Raw genomic sequence first — 21,460 nt, 5'->3', positions numbered from 1 at the left:
AACCTCCATTTGCTCTCGAAAGTGATTCCGAGATCTTTAATGGAAGTTTCTCTAGTCAAAATGTTACCACCAAGATGGTAGAAATAAGCTGATGGAGAACGGGATCGAGAAAATGACACAGTATGGCACTTTCCGGCACTTTCCGACACTACTATATATTATACTATGAAATTATAGTCATATCACAGCGATAGATTTTTTATAGTAAAATATCAAGATGGAAAATTCTCTCTCTGTCCAATAAAATCTGAAATACCTCAGGGCAGTATACTAGGGCCAATACTGTATTAAATTTATACAGCAGACAACCTTTGCCAGATCCAGATCTAGATCCAGATACAGCATCTACTTTATAATATATTTATACAAATATACATTTATTAAATTAATTTAGAAAAATGATGGGAGGTTCTAGTTTAAAATTATTATTTATAACACAGAAAAAAGTTGAAAATCGTTTGCAATTTATTTTTACAAGATGATATTTTTGTGTTTAAAATAAAAAAATAGCACGATAAATCAATGGTGTAAGTCGATGACCAATATTTTAAATCCTATGTGAACTTTATTATTTTCTAATTTCTATCGTGGCTAAGTCATCTAAATTAGTGTTCGCTAAATATTTAAAATCGATTGATTACAGAATAGGTTTTCATAGCTTTCATAATTTTAATAATTAATTAAAATCGAGCTATATCATTAATCTATACATATATTAATTTATTTTTAATAATAACTGAGCTTAGCTAATATTAAATATAACATATGTACACATAAAATAAAATAAGTATGTTTATTTCTATAAAAAAAACATATGTATGAAAAAATTGGTTTAAAAGCTAAAAAAGAATTTTCATTTTACAAAAAAAAATATAGTTCTGCAATAATAAAATAATAAATCATATGTTTTAATAATTTTTATGCAAAAGCTTATTTAAAGAAATTATAATTCAATATTTTTCACTTATAATAAAAGACCCAAAGCCTAATTTTATATTATTTATTTGTATAATATGACTAAAATAAATCAAAACATAATTTTAAAATAATAATAAAAAACAATATTTTTTTTCACGAAAATTACCAAAATTATGATTGACGATATAAAATAAAATTTACGAAACGAAACTTTAAAAGCACAAAAAATATACATATATTTACATAAATTACTAGATCACCCATTATTAAAAGTAACTTCAAAATCTACTGTACTAATTAATTTGCACAAGTTTATAGTTTGTATAATTAAGTTCGCTGCAATCTGAATCACACGTATGAAACTTTACCTTTGTCATGTTTACCACATGCATTTCCTAAAAGCTAATATATTACAAAGTGTAAATATAAATCTACATGTTTGTATAATATGATGTATTCTCACTCAAAAACTTTGAACGTTGAAAAGTTATAGTAAAAAAAAACATATGGAACATTTTTTTACAAAGAAGAAAAGTTTTAAGCATATCAGATGCGGTACTTTTTGATGCTTAATATTAATTTTGATATATTAATTTCAAACTAAACTATGTTATACAGTATTAATAAGTAATAAGTTCTTTAAGAACTTAATACTGAGTTGACCCGCTTCCCCACGATGCTGATATACTGATTTAATTATTAAGCTCTTTTGAGATACGATCAAAATATCACAATTATAATACGGGATGTATTATAAATTAAACCTTAAAACTAACGTTTACCTAACGTTAATCTTCGCATTTATTTCGTGTAAGGAGACCTTTTCAAGATCACCTTACACGTGAACCAAACATGTGAAATAATTAATGGTACATAAATATAAACTTCACCACTTAATTAACTCTGAAACGTATTCAATAACGTGCCATGTAAGATTCGATACAACCTATGTATGTACATATGTCTTTAATTGAGTTGACTAGAAATTGACCTCATCGAAGGAGAATTAATTACATTTTGTGAAACGCTGTGAGTTTATATCGAAATTATCTCATTACCCAGCATCTCGGAAAATATGTTTAGTGACATAACCCATTTCATATCTATATATAAATACATATATATATATTATAAAATATGCCAATTGCGTATATTTATTAACAAATTAATTGTTTTTCTACAGTTTATAAGTGGCCAAATAAATTTTTAAATTGCCATAAATATTGAGATATGTATAAAAAATTCGACAGCTTTCAAAGTTATACATAAGCTAATATCCTATTGACTTTCAAAAGATAAAACTTTCATAAATGTGCCTTACGTGGTATTGGATATGAAACGTGACGTTTGTTGCAATATAAAATATATATCAAAATTGTAATGTAATATAAAATAAAAATATATATTTCTAGATATGATATAATATAATACTTCATAATAAACATTCACTGAAAAATAAAACGATTCTTACGACATGAATAATTTATGTACAATGCCAAAGTATTATATATGTATTTAGTTATAATGAACAAATATATAAGACATGTTTAATACATGTTAAGAATGACATTATCACACTACTCTATACTAAAATATTTTTTAAAATTTAAAAGTGTTGATGTAAGAGTCTTACTGATGTACACGAAAAAATTCTGGTTATACACACAGTTTGACTAAATAATACGTAATATATTTTGATTGATGTGCACTGATTTTAAAATTTATTCATACACATAAGTAAATTTAATCATGCATATGCAAATATTGCTTTAATATATGTGGTCCAAGAATCTTTACAATATTTTATGCAACATTTCAATAATAAAGGTAATTTTACGCCCATTTCATTCAATATAATAGCCTTTTTGCTATTCAAATTATTCAAGCTATATTATCGTTTGACAAATAAATCATTTTTTTATTAAAAAAAGAAAGAAATGAATGAAAATAAACTTTTATTTGTATTAATACGGTTCACAAGCATTGTTTTATTTATATTAACAAATTTTCCTTACAAAATAAAACAAAAGTCTCGACATGTTCTCGTATAACTTTTATTTGCATGTACATATGTAATAGTAAATAAATATATGTATGTAGTACAAATATGAATTATTATGTAAACGCTTCAAGAAAGCAGAAGTAAATCATGCATATAGCCTTCCATTACATGTTGTTTTATTTACATGTTTGCTATCTTTGAAAAATATGACAAAGGATCAAACGCACTAGCGTTTATATAAACAAATTGTAAAATCTTCTATATTTCGCTTTATAAAATATGAATAGCTTAATGTGGTTATTATTAAATGACACAAATAAGTATCATAATAATATAATGGATATTTTATACCTGATACGTAGAGAAGCAAAGAATGCAAATAGCTCCTGACCCTAATTTGGACATCATGGAAAATTAGGGTCACGATGGCGTCAACATAATGAAAATTTGCATTTGCGTCAGGCTCAAAAATTAGTTTGTGACAAATTACACAACCCTTTCCCGAAAAAGCAAACACACAAAGCAGACTTATATTTTTATACTGTTTTGTTTATGGTTTAAACAAACAGAAGTACTTGTTATGAATAATATCTGAAAATAATTCGTTACTGCTTTGAATCAAATTATTTTCGATCGAATTCTCTTTGAAGTGAATTTTGGCCTTATGTTTACAAATATGTCGAAATGAACAAAGCAGTGGAAAATGTTACATTATATTTACTTTAACTGATTCGTTTGTAAAAAATAAACGAAAACATTCAAGTTTTCTTAATTAAATACTTACGTTACATACATAAGCAATAATAATTTAATTAAATAGATAAATCTTTGTTTATGATTTTGAACAAAAAAAATGTATGTATAATTAATTTTATGTAAAAATATTTTTCAGACAATTTAATATAAATTTAACAGAAATATTTTGCCTTTAAAATGTTTTAACAAAGTTAATGTATCTTTTTAAGTTAAAAAAATCAAAATTATTTTATAATATAATTTAAAAATATGCATGTAAAAAATTAGGTAATATTTTTTACTCTGTAGGTCACCTATGTAGGTTTATATTAGCTACTAAATTGTACAAATTACGTGACAACGATTTATTTAAATTATTGGCCGTAATTCTGGAGAGAAGTTCACAGATAATGCTGGATGGCCAAAATATCAGCTGTTCGGCTCGCGTTCCAAAAGGGTTGATCTTAGCTCGGTTCTTGCTGTGGTGGATGCCCTTTGCGGACGTCCAGGGGTTCTGCGACAGGGTGAAGTTCCAGGCAGGCGTCTCGTAAGTCTTCGCTGGCGTAGAGTGGACTTCAGTGAGGCTGCTTGTTCCCGTGCCGATGGCAAGAGTGATGTGTCTTTGTCTGGAAACTCCAACCCCTTATATAGTGGACTTTCGTCAATATTATTGCGCAATATCGTCCTGTTTCCCACGGTTTTTGGTCCTCACGCAAGTGTAATTTTTCTCACGATCGTCTCCCTTGCAAGGTGCAATATTCGTCATCCTGGATTTTATTATAAAATAATCCGTGACATATTAAAATTAAGATGTCGTTTCCCTTTTTGCGTGGGATTGTCGGTTTCAAACTAGTTTGTTTATTTTTAATCCAGGAAGACGTAAAATGTTATTGCTCTGTTTGCAGATTCCCCTAATTTTGGTCGCACTTGATTAGCAGATTCGTGTGTGGGCGAGGGGTCGATTAGACATGGGAAACTGTTTCATCGCCTTGTCTGAAGAATATTTTAATTAAGACGACTTAAAATAACGGTTGTTAATTTTTATATCGCTGTTCCCGAAAGCTCCCCTATTTCTTTGTCGCGCTTGATTAGTACATCCGCGACGCGTCGGCGAGGGGTTGATTCGATATGGGAAGCTATTTTATTCTTCGATTCCATATCTGTATGTGACCGTAAATATGTGGTCCCCACAAGTCTGAGAAAAAAAAGCCTAATTTATTCTGATTTAAATACAATAATGATACTCAAAAAAATATTTATTTAATATCTTAAGAATATTTTCCGTTTATGTTATAATATATGCTTTAATTAATTCGATTAAAACATTTTAATAATTTACGGAAGCCATACAAAACTAAGGACATGGTGCAACACCCCCGAGAAAAGAGAACAATAAACAAAATAACTTACCTTTACTAGTTGAAAGCAACGAAAGGGTTACAACAAATCCTTAGTGCAAAGAAGCAATCAATACAAGACTTTAAAAAAATGAATTACAACTGAAGCCACAATTTATTGAAAACAACAAAAGAATCTACAAATGAATATAACCATTTAAAATAATAAATGAAATATGGACAATTAATAATTTAAAAAAAATACATCGTATTTTTTGGTTCTAGCAAAAGTTTATTAACAATATATTTTTCTTTATCCTGTTTAGAAATTTAAGAATAAAAATTTCTGGAAGCACCACATCAACTCGATTTATCTTTACAAATAATATAATTAACTTGAGCCTTAAAATAGCTTTTGTGTATTATTTAATTACAGGAAAAAAACGGATTGAAATATAAAAATAATAACAAATATTTTTAACGCAATAATATCCTTATTCCAAATCCTGGAAAGAACCCAAGAGTCGTGAAATGTTACAGACCAATAAGATTTTTGCTTATTTTATCAAAAAAAAAAAAAAAGCTACTGCTACGTAGAATAAATCCAATAATACTAAAATCCTACAGTGAATGGCAAACGAGATAAACAAAAATCTACAAGAGAGTAAATATTAATCAGCTGTTTTTTGTGGATATAAGTCAAGCTTATGACAAAGTGCGGTATATGGGATTAAAATATAAAAATAAAAAGACACTACCTCACCATATATATGAAATTATAAAGTCATATCTTAGCGACATATATTTTATAGTCAAATTTCAAGATCGTCTATCTAATAAAATCTGGAATATCTCAGGGGAGTATTGAACTTAATACAGTGAAATCTCTTTGTAAGGAATACCGAAATAACAAAATCTCAGTATAACGAATCTTTAATTTGTACCCGAAAAACGTTCATAAAAAATGTTTTCATTGTAAGGAAGACTGATCTCAGTATAATAAAATATTTTAATCAGAATTTATGAATGGCGTTACAACTTGATACAATATTTCTTCGAATTCAGTTTGTCTTTGACTTGACGAAATTTGTCTTTGGTCCAGTGAGCTTCGTTATACTGAGATTTCACTGTATATAAAGCAGACATGCCATCTTTGCTGACAACATAATTATTATGACCCATGAGAACCAAGATACAGCATCAACTTATCTCCAAGAAAACTTCAACAAAATACAAGAATAGCTGCGTATTTGTAAAACAAAAACAAAATATCTAAAACCTGTCCATGCTATGTTTACCATGAGAAAGCAAAAGACAGATACAATGCTAACCTAGAATACCCATATTTGAAATAATAAAAAAAAGCACTAGGTCTGAGAAAATATTACTGGCTAATAGGCAAAACATCCAATCAATTGAGCCAATTTATATGTAAGGTATTTAACTCTGGAGATCAACAAGCGTTTTAAACATAAAAGGTTCCCAAATAAAATTTTAGGAGTTCTATTAGATGCTTCATGGTATGTCCTAAACTTATTCACAACGACCAATCAAGGAAATATTTAAAATCACTACGCAATAACTCACAATATTTTTTAATTTAATTTATTTTATACTACATTTATCTCAATTATTAAAATGTTAATCATGCAGATTTGATTTCAAAAACATAAAAGTTTTTGACCCTTTTTGAATGCAAACTTCCTATTTAATTTCCGTTTAGAACATTTACATACTAAATGGTGAAACCTACATACGTCACTAGCTTAATAAAATAATAATTCTATAAAATTATAATTACTGATAGTTTTAAAAAGCATATACAAATATATAATAATTCAATAATGTATAAATCATTAATCAAATTAAAAAAATCGAAAATTTCCAATTAAACGATAAATAATATAAATCAATACAGTATCCATATGTCACGCAAAAATTTCCACAAATTTCTAAGTAAAGTAAATATTGTATTACTTTAACATATTTGCTGCTTTTATTTACATTTAATGTAAATAAAAACAACCCGTCACGATAAACTTTTTATGTGAATTTTTCCTCTTTTCACCCTTTTTCCGCATACGATACATACATAAATTAAAATATTCAATTTTTTCTTTACTGCTTCTTTACTTTTATTAATTTTAAATAACATGTAAATTTTTAAAATATGATAAAAATATTAATGATTATATTAACATTAAATTACCTGAATATTATATATATTTTGTGTATTGTGTAAATCAAAACCTTATTTCACGTAACCGATAGCAAAATATTAAATATTGTCAAACACGAGCGCTTTCGTCACGCGCTTTTCCGACACTTTACCGATATTTTCCCAGGTTTCCCGACGCAGGGCTGGCCAACCTCTCGACGCGGAGGCCGCAGCGCTACTGAGGGAAGCTTCCGACAGATTGTTCCGAAACAACAGTCCAGATAAGCAACGACGCAAATATAGCACTAGTATCTTCTCTCGTTTGATTAGTTTCGATAATAAAAATATATAGAGAGACAATGTGTGTAGATAAGAAACCTAGAGCTCGTTTCAGATAACGCGATGAGTTGATACTGAAATCATAGCGATTCAAGGTGTACTCTACAACAGATTTTCTCAGATGATTAATTCGACCTTATCCGTTGAGATTTGTGTGAAATTGCGAAGTGTAACGGCGTACAAGGAAATTCGCGAAATATTTTCGGGACACAATATAAATACGTGACTGTATTGTGGCAGAGGTATAAAACATGATCGAAAATTAAACTATGAAGCAAATATAGTTTTTTGATTTATTTTTATAGTTTTATAAAAATAACTTTACACATAAATCTAAATATTATTTTTGCCGTCATTCGGTAGATTAAGTATTAAAATAAATCACAAACTATTTAAAATAAATTTACGATTAGAATTTGTAAACTGCAATATATATTAAAGTAATATTGACCTTAATTTTATTTTAAAATATTATTGCAATGTATTATTATATGATTACAATATGCAAGAAATATCGACTAACTATATTTATATGTAGAATTACACAATGACTTTAAATGTGTTATTAGATTTACTTTTTATTAACTATTATTTAAAACTTAATATGCTACTATTTCTTAGTAATCGTTAATATAATTTTCGATTAGGTTTTAATTTATTATAAACTTAAATCGACAATATAACTAAAACATTATCTTTCTATAAAACATATTTTCTTCTATGCTTAAATATGCACTACATATTTATTGTCACAAAATGTGTACAATGATTATTTTTATCAAAATATTTTAAATAAATTTAATACTTTGTGACATTTAGATTATGATTTATTAAGTTGCAATAAAGATTTTTCAACGTAATAAAGATTTAAATGATTAAAAACATTAATCAATTTATTCCAAAAAATGTGCTTATTGTAATAAAATAATATTTAATATTAAGCTAATTTTAAGTTCAATGATGTCACAGTTTTTACTTATCGTTTATTGCTTTTAATAACTTTTTTTTTGATTTTAATAACGATGAATCGAAATAAAACATTTTAATACTCACCTAGTATAAAATTATTATTAGTTTTATTTTTTATTGAAAAATATTTATGACACAGTTGTATTATATTATCAACTTAAATTGAAGAAAGAAATACAATATATTTATATATATTATATATACAATCTTTTTCGCGTTTTTCATTTGTAAACACTTGTTAATTAATTTGTATACACCTGGAAATGAGTTAATTTTACGTACGTGTTTACGTGTTTTATTTTGCCGAACTTTGCTTGATGGAATAATAGCAAACAATTTTATTTTTTAGTAAATTCTTTATAACTTTAAACCAATTTAAATATTTTATAAAAATTTATATATATATATATATATATATAAAAGGTGTTGATCGCGCCGATCAATAAATACCTAGTTACCTAGTTACCTAATACTTCGAAAAACAATGAAATAAACAAAAGAGGTTGTTTTTTATTTATTTCAGTGCGCATTGTTTAACTCGGTCCGTGTCTGTCAAAATTTTACTCGTAACAGCAAAATTAAATTCAAAGATTTTCTTTTGTGTAAATTTTTGTGCTAAAGGATGGATGCAGAATTCAGTGGAATCTATCGAGTCTGAAGACCTTTCACCAGTTTCTTCCACATTTTGCCGTGCTGTCGATCCACCAGAAAGGCTTTCGGATAAGCTGACAAATCATCAGCCAATAAAAATAAAAGATGGAGTGGAATATATGAGAAAATGTCGTGCTTGTTCTGCACATGGCACATCTGCACAAGGAAAGATACAGTATACATGTGCAGAAATTGTGAAATTCTTCTTCATATTGACGAATGTTTTTATACGTATCAAAAAATATTAAAATAGATAAAAAAGTGTAAATAATAAAAATAAATATAAATAAGAATATAGTGTAGTTGTGATAAAAATAAATATTAATAAGAATATAGTGTAATTATTAAAATAAATATAAATAAGAATATAGTGTAAGTGTTATTGTGAAAATAAATGTGTCAGTGACAGTTGTACGCAGAAAAGGGACGCCGAAAAATTTGGTGAGTGCAAATTAAATTATATTATAGATAGATATTTTTTATAAAAATCGTTTATACAAAAATGTATAAAATAATTAAACATACATATAATTGAATTACAAATTAATGGTTTGTAACCATTGCAACTATTTTCAATTTACTCAAAATATTAGGAATGAAAAAACCATATTTATTCGTTCATGATTTTATTCCTCAGAGATTATTTTAATGACAGCAATAAACTAAAACGGCAATAATTTATCCGATCTGTAGATTTCCTTTCCGAGTTTCATAATCTGTGAATCATTGCAATTTTCCAAGTGATAAGGAAATATCAAAATAACAATCACCCACTAAACAATGTTTTTATAAGACTCGTAAACGAGTCCACGGGCGTTAAGCTGTTAATATTGCATTTATAGTAATTAATACGAAAAAATCAGTGATTTTATTAGTTTTATTGCTTTGATTTATTTACTACTTTTTTGAATTAGTATGTTTTAATATTTTAATTTAACACTTCTATTAATAAATTTTGATAATTTATATTAAATTTATTATAAAATTCTGTTTTTGTGGATTTTTTTAAATCAATACAAAGGCTTTCGATATTTTTTATTAAATATTTTTTGTTACGTTAATTTATTGGTATTATTTTGTATATAATTAAAATAAAAAAAATATTATATAAATATAATATTTTTTATTTCTGCAGTTATTTATGTAAATATAACTATCTGTGGTACCTCAAAACATTGAAAGATAGACCGCCGTTCATGTACGGCGATACTCAAAGGGTTCAGATAATCTAATATCTATGATAGTGTAATTAATATGAAAAGTAATTAACTATATCTGGGTTTTGGAGTCCGTGTATTTTATTTTGTTAAGACAAAGATGTTTTGTTGAGCAACAAAAAAGTCGTAAGTTCGCTCTGGATTTCGGACATCGAGCTGGACCAATGGATGCGAAGAGAGAAGCGGAAGCTTTTGTGATCTTTGCTCCATTGAAGTCCAAGCTAGAGGGATCTTGAAAATCTGATTTTTTGAAGATACCAGTAGGGCCATGGAAAATCTCTGAGTGGAGGTCCTCATATTAATTGTCTAAGTTCCGCATTCCAGAATTTATATAGGTGGCTCCCTTTATTGTAGATTTTTTTATCTGCTCATTTTTTGTTGGGACGAGCAATTTAAGACGGATTTTTGAAACGATTAGCCGTTAGCCGCTAAGGCAGGTCACAAACGGTCGTTTTGAGGATAAACTCGAATGCATAGGCCATCTCTTCTTAAGGTGGCGTATATTTTTTTCATCTTTAAATAATGGCGCGTACCTTAAATCGAGGTACCACATATATATTTACATATAAAATATAATTTAATAAATAAGAAATAAAAAACATTATATTTATAAAAAACTTTTTTTTAATTTGATTTAATGTGAATGATTTTTATAGAAAACAATACCAGTAATTTAAAGAGTGCGAAATAAATAAGCATAACAACAAATATTTAATATTCATTTTATATAAAATATTGAGAGCCTCTGAATTAATACAAAAAAAAAACACAAAAGCTGAATATTAAATAAAAAAAATATTTTTTACTAATCGATAAAAGCGTTAAAATATTTTTTACTAACACAAAAAAAGAGTAAAATAAATCAAACCAAATAATTAAAGGTTAAAAATCATTGCTTTTTTTATAATTTATTATAAATTCAATATAAAATAAATATCAACAGAAATAATTATTGAAAAATACGTCAAATTAACTCACTCTTAAATGTATACTAACAAAGAAACAAATATATATAAATGAATCCACTACTTAAAGGGTATATAATTAAAGTATACACTATAAATTAATATTATTTGCATCTAAAATATTTATACTATAATTTTTGGCTCATGAACCAACAGTTAAAAATCACTGAATTTTACTTACCCATACACACGTTTATATCTGAGTTCGATTTCAGGGAATCTGCCGATAAAAAATACGTGTATAGTTAACAAATTGCTAGGTGTTATAGATAAATATGTATTTTTTAATATCATTACCAAACAATAAAACGCGTTTTGTATCACACATTATATAACGTTAAATATGTTTAACGTTTAAAATATAAACTATGCGTTACATAGAAGACCAGATAAACTCTTATAAACACACGTCTTTTATTGAGTGAAAATGTTCATATTTAGCCTATTGTATATACTATTTTTTATTTATATATTCATGAACGTATTTAGAGCATTCTTAATGGCATAACAATTATTGTATGTATATTGTGTTATATGAAACATAACACATATTTCATACAACACAATTCACAATATTATAAACGCTGATCGCCAAGAGAATTTACGAGGTCAAATATTTTCCTTTTTTTTTCTAAGATTTGGCATAAATTAATGTCAATATTGATAAAAATAATCTTGGGATGGTTGCAAAAGTATTATTAGAATTTATTATTACAATAAATACATATAATAATTAAAAATATTTACTTAACTTACCATGCTTAATTTATATTACTAACATTTTGCTTCTTAAGTATTTTAATAAATAATGTCAATATTGATATTATTAATCTTGAGATGCTTTAAAAGGTAATATTATAATTTTGCTAGTGTTATTATTACATTATATAAATATAATAATTAAATTGCTAGTCTAATTTTCTATAGTAACATTTTGCTTCCTAATTATATTAATTTGTATTATATGATAATTATTTGTTTTATTATTCAGCTATAAGTTTTAATATAAATTATTTATGAAATGAATTTGTATTTTAACTACAGATTTTATAATATACTGTTGCTATTATATTTCTCGTTATTCTGAAATACAGTACGTTAACTCAAATGTCAATTATTAATTCTCCAAGGAAATCATTTCACAACAACTTTTCTGTAAATTACATTATGTGACTGTTTCAGTTATATTCGTATTTACACACATATATTTAAGGTATCACATACGTGTGTTGTTTCAAAATTTATTTAACGTTGCGTATAATAATTAAAAATAATTATTGTATATATATATATTTATATTTAAAATACAAAAATCTTTCTGAAAATCATATTAGCGATTCGCTGAAGCGAAACATAAAGATATTAACATTATGTAAAATAGATGTTCATTCTAGGTTGCATTTAATTGCATCTTAACGATTTCCTGTCGAACTTTTATATTATAATATATAATTTATATATAAGGTTTCTAAGAAAATGTGATTTAAAAGAATTCAATTCAATTTTATTATTAATCGGAATAAATCGATACATATTTTTTTCAGTGGTATAAAAATTTGTAGTTCTGGTAAAACGCACTTTTACCAGCAGTTTGCTTATCGAATTGTAAAAATTTTGTGGCAGAATTTCTGCGCATAGCTTATTAAATTTTTATAAAATAAATCGTGCGTTGTGTACTACCGCGCATTGTCGTACAAGAGAATTGAACCTTTTTAATTGACAAAAAACCAGACGACACATTTCTCAGTGAATTATGTCGATTTCTTGAACTGTAAAATTGTAATGGATTATATTTAGAGCAGACCATCAAACAGTTACACAATTTTATTTTTGACTACTTTGCTTTTTCCAAATGCTTTTAAGCTTGATTTTTGTCGAACTGCCATGAAAACCACTTTCTGATGTCGTAATGGATCCACTTATCGTCACTTGTTACAATAAGGTCGACAAATGGATTATTTCTTTTACGTAAATGAAGTGCCAGGAGCATTTATAATCGCTGCCTCGAAATTAGTTAAAAGGGTTATAAAACTAATAAATTTGCGTTCCTTATATTAACTAAGTTGAAGAGTTTTTGCTGGCATAACAAACAAACAATATTGCGTATTCGATTAAACGTTAAATAACGGTATTTATAAAAAAGACAGTGAAACATAGGTAGCAAGTATAAAAACAGTATCCCTTGACTACGTATATATATATCAATAAGATAATGATTATATTAAATATACCGATTTCAATTCTATACCAAATAATCTAATAATATATATAGTGGACAATAGTAAATAGTCTTTAATTATATTAAGCTAAAATATTTATATATAAGCAAAAATATTACCACTTTCTTATTAATATTAGCTATTCCAAATCATTTTTCATACAGTTTTAAATATTTTTTTAAGAACGTTGGGTCACCAATGTACGCTTTATATTTTTAATTGCTAGTATTTGAAAGGTTAATGAACGGACATATAAATTAATTGACTATCGCATAAGTCGTAGAAGTAAGTCGAGATCTTTATGACGTCCTTAAGAGATTCTCGTTCTAAAATCAGGTAGCGGCGTATGTCAGCTATCCAGTCTATATTGTAGAAATCGGATCAGCTTACTAAAAGGTCGGTCGAAGAAAAGTATAATATTTCTTTAACCGACCAGTTGTGAAACTTATTATTTATCTGGATTCAAAGTTCAATGTAGATCATAGTTTGTGAGAAAAAAAAATCACACAGCTCCTGAGCACCAGAATAATTGCTCAATTTAATATTTGTTCTCACGATTTTTTGCTTCTCTGCAGGTGTATGTTTTTACATCATAAATAATCTGTGACTTATTGCTATTTTTTGGGTGATAATTTAGGTTCAAATTAGTTTGTATCAATTTATAGTTTATTATCGATTTAATTGAATAAAAATAACACCTTCGTGCATTACGAAATAAATTATAATATTAAAGTATTTTTTATTAGGTTTAAATATTTGTTTTAATTTTTTTAATGTGTATAAACAATCAGCTATATTAGCTAAATAGATTAATAAAATAAATAAATAATTATCTCAAGACCTTCATTTTTAAAGTTTTCGTCGTTTTTTATAAACAACCATTGAAATTTAGTTTAGTTTAGTATACATGTTTTTTACTGCTTTTATTGACAATTTTGAACGCAGCTTATTTTTTATCTTTAATTCATTAACATAATTTAAGTCACAGGTAATAATTAAACCGTATTTTATGTTACTAAAATAATTTTAAAATATTTTTAATATGATCATTTTAACTGAAATTTAAAATTTAAGGATCAAACCTGCAATAATTTTACTAGCAAACTAATACATATAGTTGTACTAAAATATATAAAAAATATCTATATTTTAATTATAAAATATTATAAGAACTCCTTCAGACCTTTTTCTCGTTGCTTTGAAAAACTTCAATCCAAATGACATGTTTACGGGTCGTTGATTAAATGCCGTCATTTTTGACTCGAAAATCTCATAAAGCGAGTTGTAGAGAACTTTTCATCTCTTTCGAGTTACAATAATTTAGGTCGTTCGTTTTTCATTCTCCGATTCATAATCAGATCTCAAAACTCGCCTTATGATAGAAAACTTTTAGAAATTTTCACAAAGAATTCAATTCAAAATGTTTTAGCTCCTCCGACACCTATTAAGGACTTTGCCAAATTACACAGAAAGCCCTCTCCATAGCGGCGTTAGCAGCTTTAAAAGCTTTGGTATTTATGTTAACGTCAATCTTGTAAATATAATAACCAAAACTCGAAAACTTGCTCGTTTATCTTCCTAAGAATGCTTACCTCACTATTCATTTGTAATTTTCTTCCTGGTTCCGATAGTATGAATTCGAATATCTAATCTATATATTTTTTAAATTAAAATATTTACTCATTAATTAATTAATTAATATTAGTTTATCCTATATAATGTAATATTGAAAAATAATAAATGCAGCACGTATCATATATCATTTAATAACATTCGCTCCATGTGATAAGATAAGACGATTAATATGGCTCATAATAAATTTTGTTTATGAATATCTCTTAATGTTTATTTTGTATGATTAATTTTAATATTAATATAAATATATTACTATAGTAGATTATTTAAAATGCAATAAATTAAATAGTAATAGGAAATATTCAGTTACTTTAAAAGAAACAATTTGTCATTTTAATAATATATAGTAAGTAAACAATTTGTCATTTTATTAATATATAGTAAGTACATTAGCTTTCTCATAAATATTTACTACTTATAATTTATTATTTAATTACATATATAAATACTTTAAAACATAACTAATAATTTTATTTAAAATCATAACTGTCATTGACTCATTTGGTTTTTTTTGCTTTTCTTAAAATCAACATTTTTTAAATAATAGGAACAAAGCCCCCGGACTATACATTCTACAAAATATTGTCAAAAGTATTTTATTTATGGTGATGTTTCGCTCTAAATTAGGGTAGTGTTTCGCTCTTTACTACTATCGACCGTCCAATGCGACGCTTTGGGGCGGCAACAGATTATGTTATTGTATGGTACTTGTCTAAGGATTTCTTATGCATAACAATGATTATTTAAACCACCGGATATTTGGCAACACTGACACAGCACACTTGTAATTTAATTACCTGCTAAGCACATACCGTCGACTTTATCGGCATTGGTACAAACATAATAATGCTATTGGCATCAACAATTTTTTATATAGATCTGTGAATTTCAAACACAAATCGGCACGTGCTCTTGAAAACGCCAGCGTGACCAATACTTGTTCTGAGCACGTCGCAAATATTTTATGCGATATCCTGACTTTGCTGTTAATGTGTAATTAGCATATATGTGATATTCTCGTAATCTTGTTTGCGTCTGTAAAATTCAGTCGTCTCCGAAGATCGGTTTCGGACATAGTAGCTGTATCAGGATTGACGCGAAGAGGGAAGCGGCTGCTATCTCGGTCTTTAAGTCTTAATTGATGGTAAGCGTAGCTTTGCTTCTTGCAAGTTTAGATGAACTCTTATGTTTCTATGTCGGGAATATCTAGTGAAGTGCATGATAAAAGTTCCTTACATAAATGTATTCCAAATGTCTGTGAATGGCATGCGCTTATATACAATTCATCGAGGTGTAGGAAGTTTTTATGCTCTGGCGCTGCACCAATTGCTACAATTCGAAGGGCAGAATTATATTTTTTTTATTTCTGTCATCTTTCTTATGAAAATCGTTGCGTGAAGATTTTGCAACACTGCACTTGTCGTTTCGATGTGTTTCATCAATGAAATATAATTCTTTTGTAAAGGCACCGAACGGACGTTTCTGATGCATTTATGAATGATAATTACTCAAAGTCTCTGATTTTCATGTACAAATTAATTTTTAAGACTATTAGCATTTTGGTTTATTGCGCTTTTAACGCGTATGCGTATTTACAGTAAATGCTTTCTAATTGGTCAAGTGGTTCTCACAGTAATATTTTATAATACTTTTAGCAAGTCATATGCGTGGTCCTGGCATTAAATTGTATAAATATATAGATATATATACATTAACAAGATAAATTTAATTTCGGTAATTGTAACCACTGAAAATATGCGACACAATATTTAAAAGCTTTATAAGCTGCACTCGAAGTGCATAAATTACATCGCTGTAATATGTACATGCATTGCAGTCGAATTTCACAGGCAGCTCTGGTCGACCCACAGAGAGACTGCAGCTCCCAGGTACTGAGCAACTTCCAGAGATCCATCGAACTGGATCAACGAGCAGGAACTAGCTTGATTTATTCAGAATCAGTTTTATCGTAGAAATTCCACGCAAGCGCTTGACACAAATAGTTTCACCGATATTATTAACTAAATTAATATGCTCTTCAAAAAGTCATCTTTTTTCAACGAGATATTAGTAGAAAAGTGATTTTTTTAATATTTCTACATGTTGATGTTAAAGTAAATACTCTCATATTATTTCGTTTCTTACTTATTGATTACATACATATGTCATAAACCATTTTTATATATAAAAATATTAAGGTAATAGATATAACAAATATAATTTTTTTTATAATTTTATATTTTCAATATATGCATTTAAATGTATAAATATATTAAACAAGCTTACAAGTAAATGGCAATCACATATTTAAATAAACAATGATAACAAATTTATGGACATATATTACAGATATAATTATTGTCATAGTTAATTTACAATTATTACAATAAATGAGTTCCTATTTTTATTTACAAAAAATGGTTAATTTGTTATACATATTTCTTCTATAAATAAACATAAATATTTTTAATATAGACAAATTTGTTAATTGTTCCTATACTTAATAATTATAAATGTACAAATTTCATTACTATTTCATGTATATTACATAATTATTTATTTTATCTATTTAGATATCGTGATATATAATAATCATTTCTTTATTTTCAGATGTAAATCAATCATTTTATCAATGAAAATTCAGTACAATACATGTTTTATTGTGAAATTATAACATACATCTATAAATAAATAGAAAAAATAATTCAAACTATTATGTGATAATAATGAACACATATGGTTTCGTCTACTAATTATAGCACTCTGTAGTATATTAAACCATAAAATTCATATATTTTAGTACATATACTTAGCAAAACCTTTTATCAATCATGTTGCTGTTATAAGTATAATGTCTAGATTAAATATCAGACTTACTTTTGAGTAAAATAAGAAATATCGGGTCTTTAAAACTTTTGTTTTGAATATTTTTTTATGAAAAAAGTATGAAATAGTATGAATTTTGGTTTTTGATATATGAAAAAAATCAATCAAGATAACAACCAATGACAACATGGAAACAACCGAGTTTCATTAGGTAATAACCGATCATGTGACCAAATGATGGTCACTGATCAGTTATTTTTTTTAATAATCATACTCATCAGAATTAGTTATGTATTAATTTGGTTATTACAATTTTAAAAAATCTAATAAAAACCATATTTTATTAATTTATGGTATATTTTTATCAATTAATAAATAAATAAATTCATATGTATGAACAACGATAAGCTAAACTTACAATATGTTAAATATGCTTAATATCACAATTCAGTTATAAATTAAATAAATATAACTAAATAATTTGATAATAAATAACAAACACGTGCTATCGCAATATAATTTGTTAGCTAATTTCACAAATTCAATTAATTCATACATAATTTGTACTACTGATATAATTTTTGTATCGTTTTGTTTATAGACACTTCAGTCTTTAAAAATATGATTTAGAACTATAAAAGTTTCATATTTACCAAAATACGTATAGAACTTGTATAATGGTTTGACTTTACATAACGTTCAAAAAAATCCAGGATTCGTATGCTCGATAATGCATCGCTTACAATACTTTTTAACAGCTCTATACCCTTCCAAAGATATCTGACAATCTTGTATGTTAAGCTGCTGTAGTCCACGGCAGTAGTAAGCCACACATTGAACGCCTCTATCAGTGACCAAATCGCAGTTCTTCAAACTCAACTTTTTCAGATTCGGACAGCTCTCAGCCAGAGCTCTTAATCCTGCATCACTTACGTCACACTTTCCTATATCTAATGCTCTTAATCTAGGGCAGAATCTTGCTAAGACTGTTATGGCATCATCGCTGACGGCTTCACAGCCCCTAGCGTTGAGATACCGCAGCTTATAACATCGTCTGGCTATGACTTTAAGGCCAGCATCGCTAACTTGGTCGCATTTAGCCACAGATAGATATCGCAAAGTTGCACCCAGCTTGGACAGCTCGTACAGGCCAAAGTCGGTGATGTTCGAACAGTCGGAGACGCTCAACTCGCGGAGGCCGGAACAAAACGAGGGCACGAATTTCAATCCATCGTCTGAAATAAGGAAAGAATTATTATTAGTTACTGTAACATAAACTAATTTATGAGCTTATATTATACCAATTTCAAAAGGTATAATATGACAACATTGTATTACAATACGGTTTTAAATATGTTCTGTATATTAAATCTTGCTAATAAATGATATATTAATTACAGTAAAGCTCTTAAATCAAATATATTTATTAATTACTGATTAGAAACTGCTAGAATCAGAATATCAGTAGAATTAGCAATTTATTATATACGTTGATTAGAAAAGCTCCACGATATTCATGTGATCTTATTGCTTAAAAAGTACTATAACTCCCAAGTGATATGTTAATATCAGTTTTATATGAGATTAAGGTAAACCAGAATTAAAATTTTAACTGAAATTTTAGTCTATATTAAGTATATATATTATTCCAAATTATAATATGTATGTTTGCTCTTTTTTCAACAAAATCTTCTATACTTTCAATAAACTTCTTTATTACAGTTCAACATATGATTAAAATATATTAAAAAATACATTTTAACTACATTGCAGTTCTTAGTGATACATTCCATAACTATTGTCGAACAAAGTAACTGATATTTTTGTATATATTGTGTATATGAACCATTAAATTAATAAAAATGTTCTCTTATTACTAAAAATACAGCTAAATACTGCAAAGTAAGTTTATTAATAAAGGAAATTATACTAGAATTAACATTTCAACTGACTTTTTTACTGTAAGTGAAAAATAATTAACATCAAATAATTCTTTGTGTGATCTTATTAATCGAAAAGTATCATATAATCAATAACGTATAAATAAACTCAAAATTATATTGAGCACCTGAATTACAGTTCTATATAATATTAAAATCTATCAAAATTAACCTTTAGATTTGTGTGAACAGTAGTCGTGATAAGTGGTAAATTTATGGCAAGAATGCTGTATAATAGATATAGAATAACTTTTTAATTACTACATGTTGATTTTATCATAGTATCTTAAGTACAATTTTTTTTTTACATATTTTGTCATTTTTCATTATATTTATAACTTCTGTTGATTTAACTTCAAATTATAAGCATACTTTAAATCTCATTATATACTTCTACTATGCTTACCAGTAATTTGAACACATCTCCTCAGATACAAATAGACTAGTTGTGGACAAGCTCGTACTATGGCTTTCAACCCGAGGTCTTCAATGGCAGCGCAGTCAGTTAAGTCTAAGTATTGCAGAAGAAGTCTTCTCGGTGGGTCGTTGCTGATGCTTGATATGCGTGAACATCCTGAAAGCAAAATGCATTATGATTGAATATTTAATGGATTTTTTTACACTCATTCATCAAAACATACGATGTTAACGTTTAAATGCACATTTTATAATAATAATCTTAAGCGTTGCAACAATTTGTCAGAATGTAATAATCATCATTTACATTTGCGAAAGGTGCTTTATCTTTTTCAATGGTGACGTGTAGAGAAGTTAATATAAAGTGATTCTGAATGACGCATGTAATTATGTAAAACATTTATTTTATAAGGATCATATTTGTTATTATTCAAAGATGATTTTTATAAATCTATGATACATTAAATTGTTTCTAGCACACAATTACAGCTTATCAAAATCATTGTGAAATTAATGTTCCATATTTGTATATTTATTTTTCTTATATTATTGTATGATTTTAATGATTTACAATTCTTGATTATAATTATTATAAGAAACACTGAGAACGCTCATGAACATAGTCGCGAGTGATACAATAAATATTTGAATAATGGTTTTAAACTTGACTAAAATGTTTTTAATCTATTTTAATAAATCTTTATGATTATAGATGTCTACTTATATTTATTAAAAAATCAAATTTTATTAAATATTATATTTTAATAAATATAATATAATAGCCTTTAATATAATATAATAAACCTTTAACTTTTAAATACTTATTTTTATACAAGATATTTTTTTTTCAAAATTAGTGGTGAATAGTAATTTCAACAAATATTAAGACTTTAATTTATTTATGTACTTTCTATGAACCAAATATTTTCTCGTCCATCTCGACATCCATTAACAGTTTTTAGATAATAAAAATGAGTCTAGTTCCACCCCGAATTATCAATATAATATAGTTTAAACGCAGTGGATTTTCAAGTGCAGATGCCAGTAGCAGTTTAGTTTGCAGATTAAAAGAAAACTTATACCACTTATATCACGAACGACTTATACCACTGGTCTATCGTATTTTTAAATA

General features: G+C 26.8%; 2 protein-coding genes across 2 annotated transcripts in view; both read right to left on the bottom strand.

Annotated features, from left to right (window-relative positions):
• LOC148231218 (atrial natriuretic peptide receptor 3) overlaps nucleotides 1-7,367 on the bottom strand; it is a 46,365-nt gene extending 38,998 nt beyond the window's left edge. The window contains exon 1 of the mRNA XM_088195913.1: nucleotides 7,202-7,367. The gene's annotated coding sequence lies outside the window, so the exon portion shown is untranslated. The remainder of the gene's footprint in view (nucleotides 1-7,201) is intronic.
• Nucleotides 7,368-18,549: 11,182 nt separating this feature from the next.
• Nucleotides 18,550-21,460, bottom strand: part of Fbxl7 (F-box and leucine-rich repeat protein 7) — a 98,893-nt gene continuing 95,982 nt past the window's right edge. Inside the window, exons 3-4 of the mRNA XM_088195938.1 lie at nucleotides 20,318-20,485; nucleotides 18,550-19,206 (exon numbers count right to left, since the gene is read on the bottom strand). Coding sequence (XP_088052064.1) covers nucleotides 18,671-19,206; nucleotides 20,318-20,485 — 704 coding nt within the window. The 3' untranslated portion in view covers nucleotides 18,550-18,670. The remainder of the gene's footprint in view (nucleotides 19,207-20,317; nucleotides 20,486-21,460) is intronic.

This window comes from Plectrocnemia conspersa, unplaced genomic scaffold (assembly GCF_051122295.1).
Source record: "Plectrocnemia conspersa isolate PC_06_02 unplaced genomic scaffold, ASM5112229v1 ptg000010l, whole genome shotgun sequence".
Classification (NCBI taxonomy): domain Eukaryota; kingdom Metazoa; phylum Arthropoda; class Insecta; order Trichoptera; family Polycentropodidae; genus Plectrocnemia; species Plectrocnemia conspersa.
The sequence above is the reverse complement of the archived record's forward strand: the minus strand, read 5'-3'. Positions and strand labels throughout refer to the sequence as shown.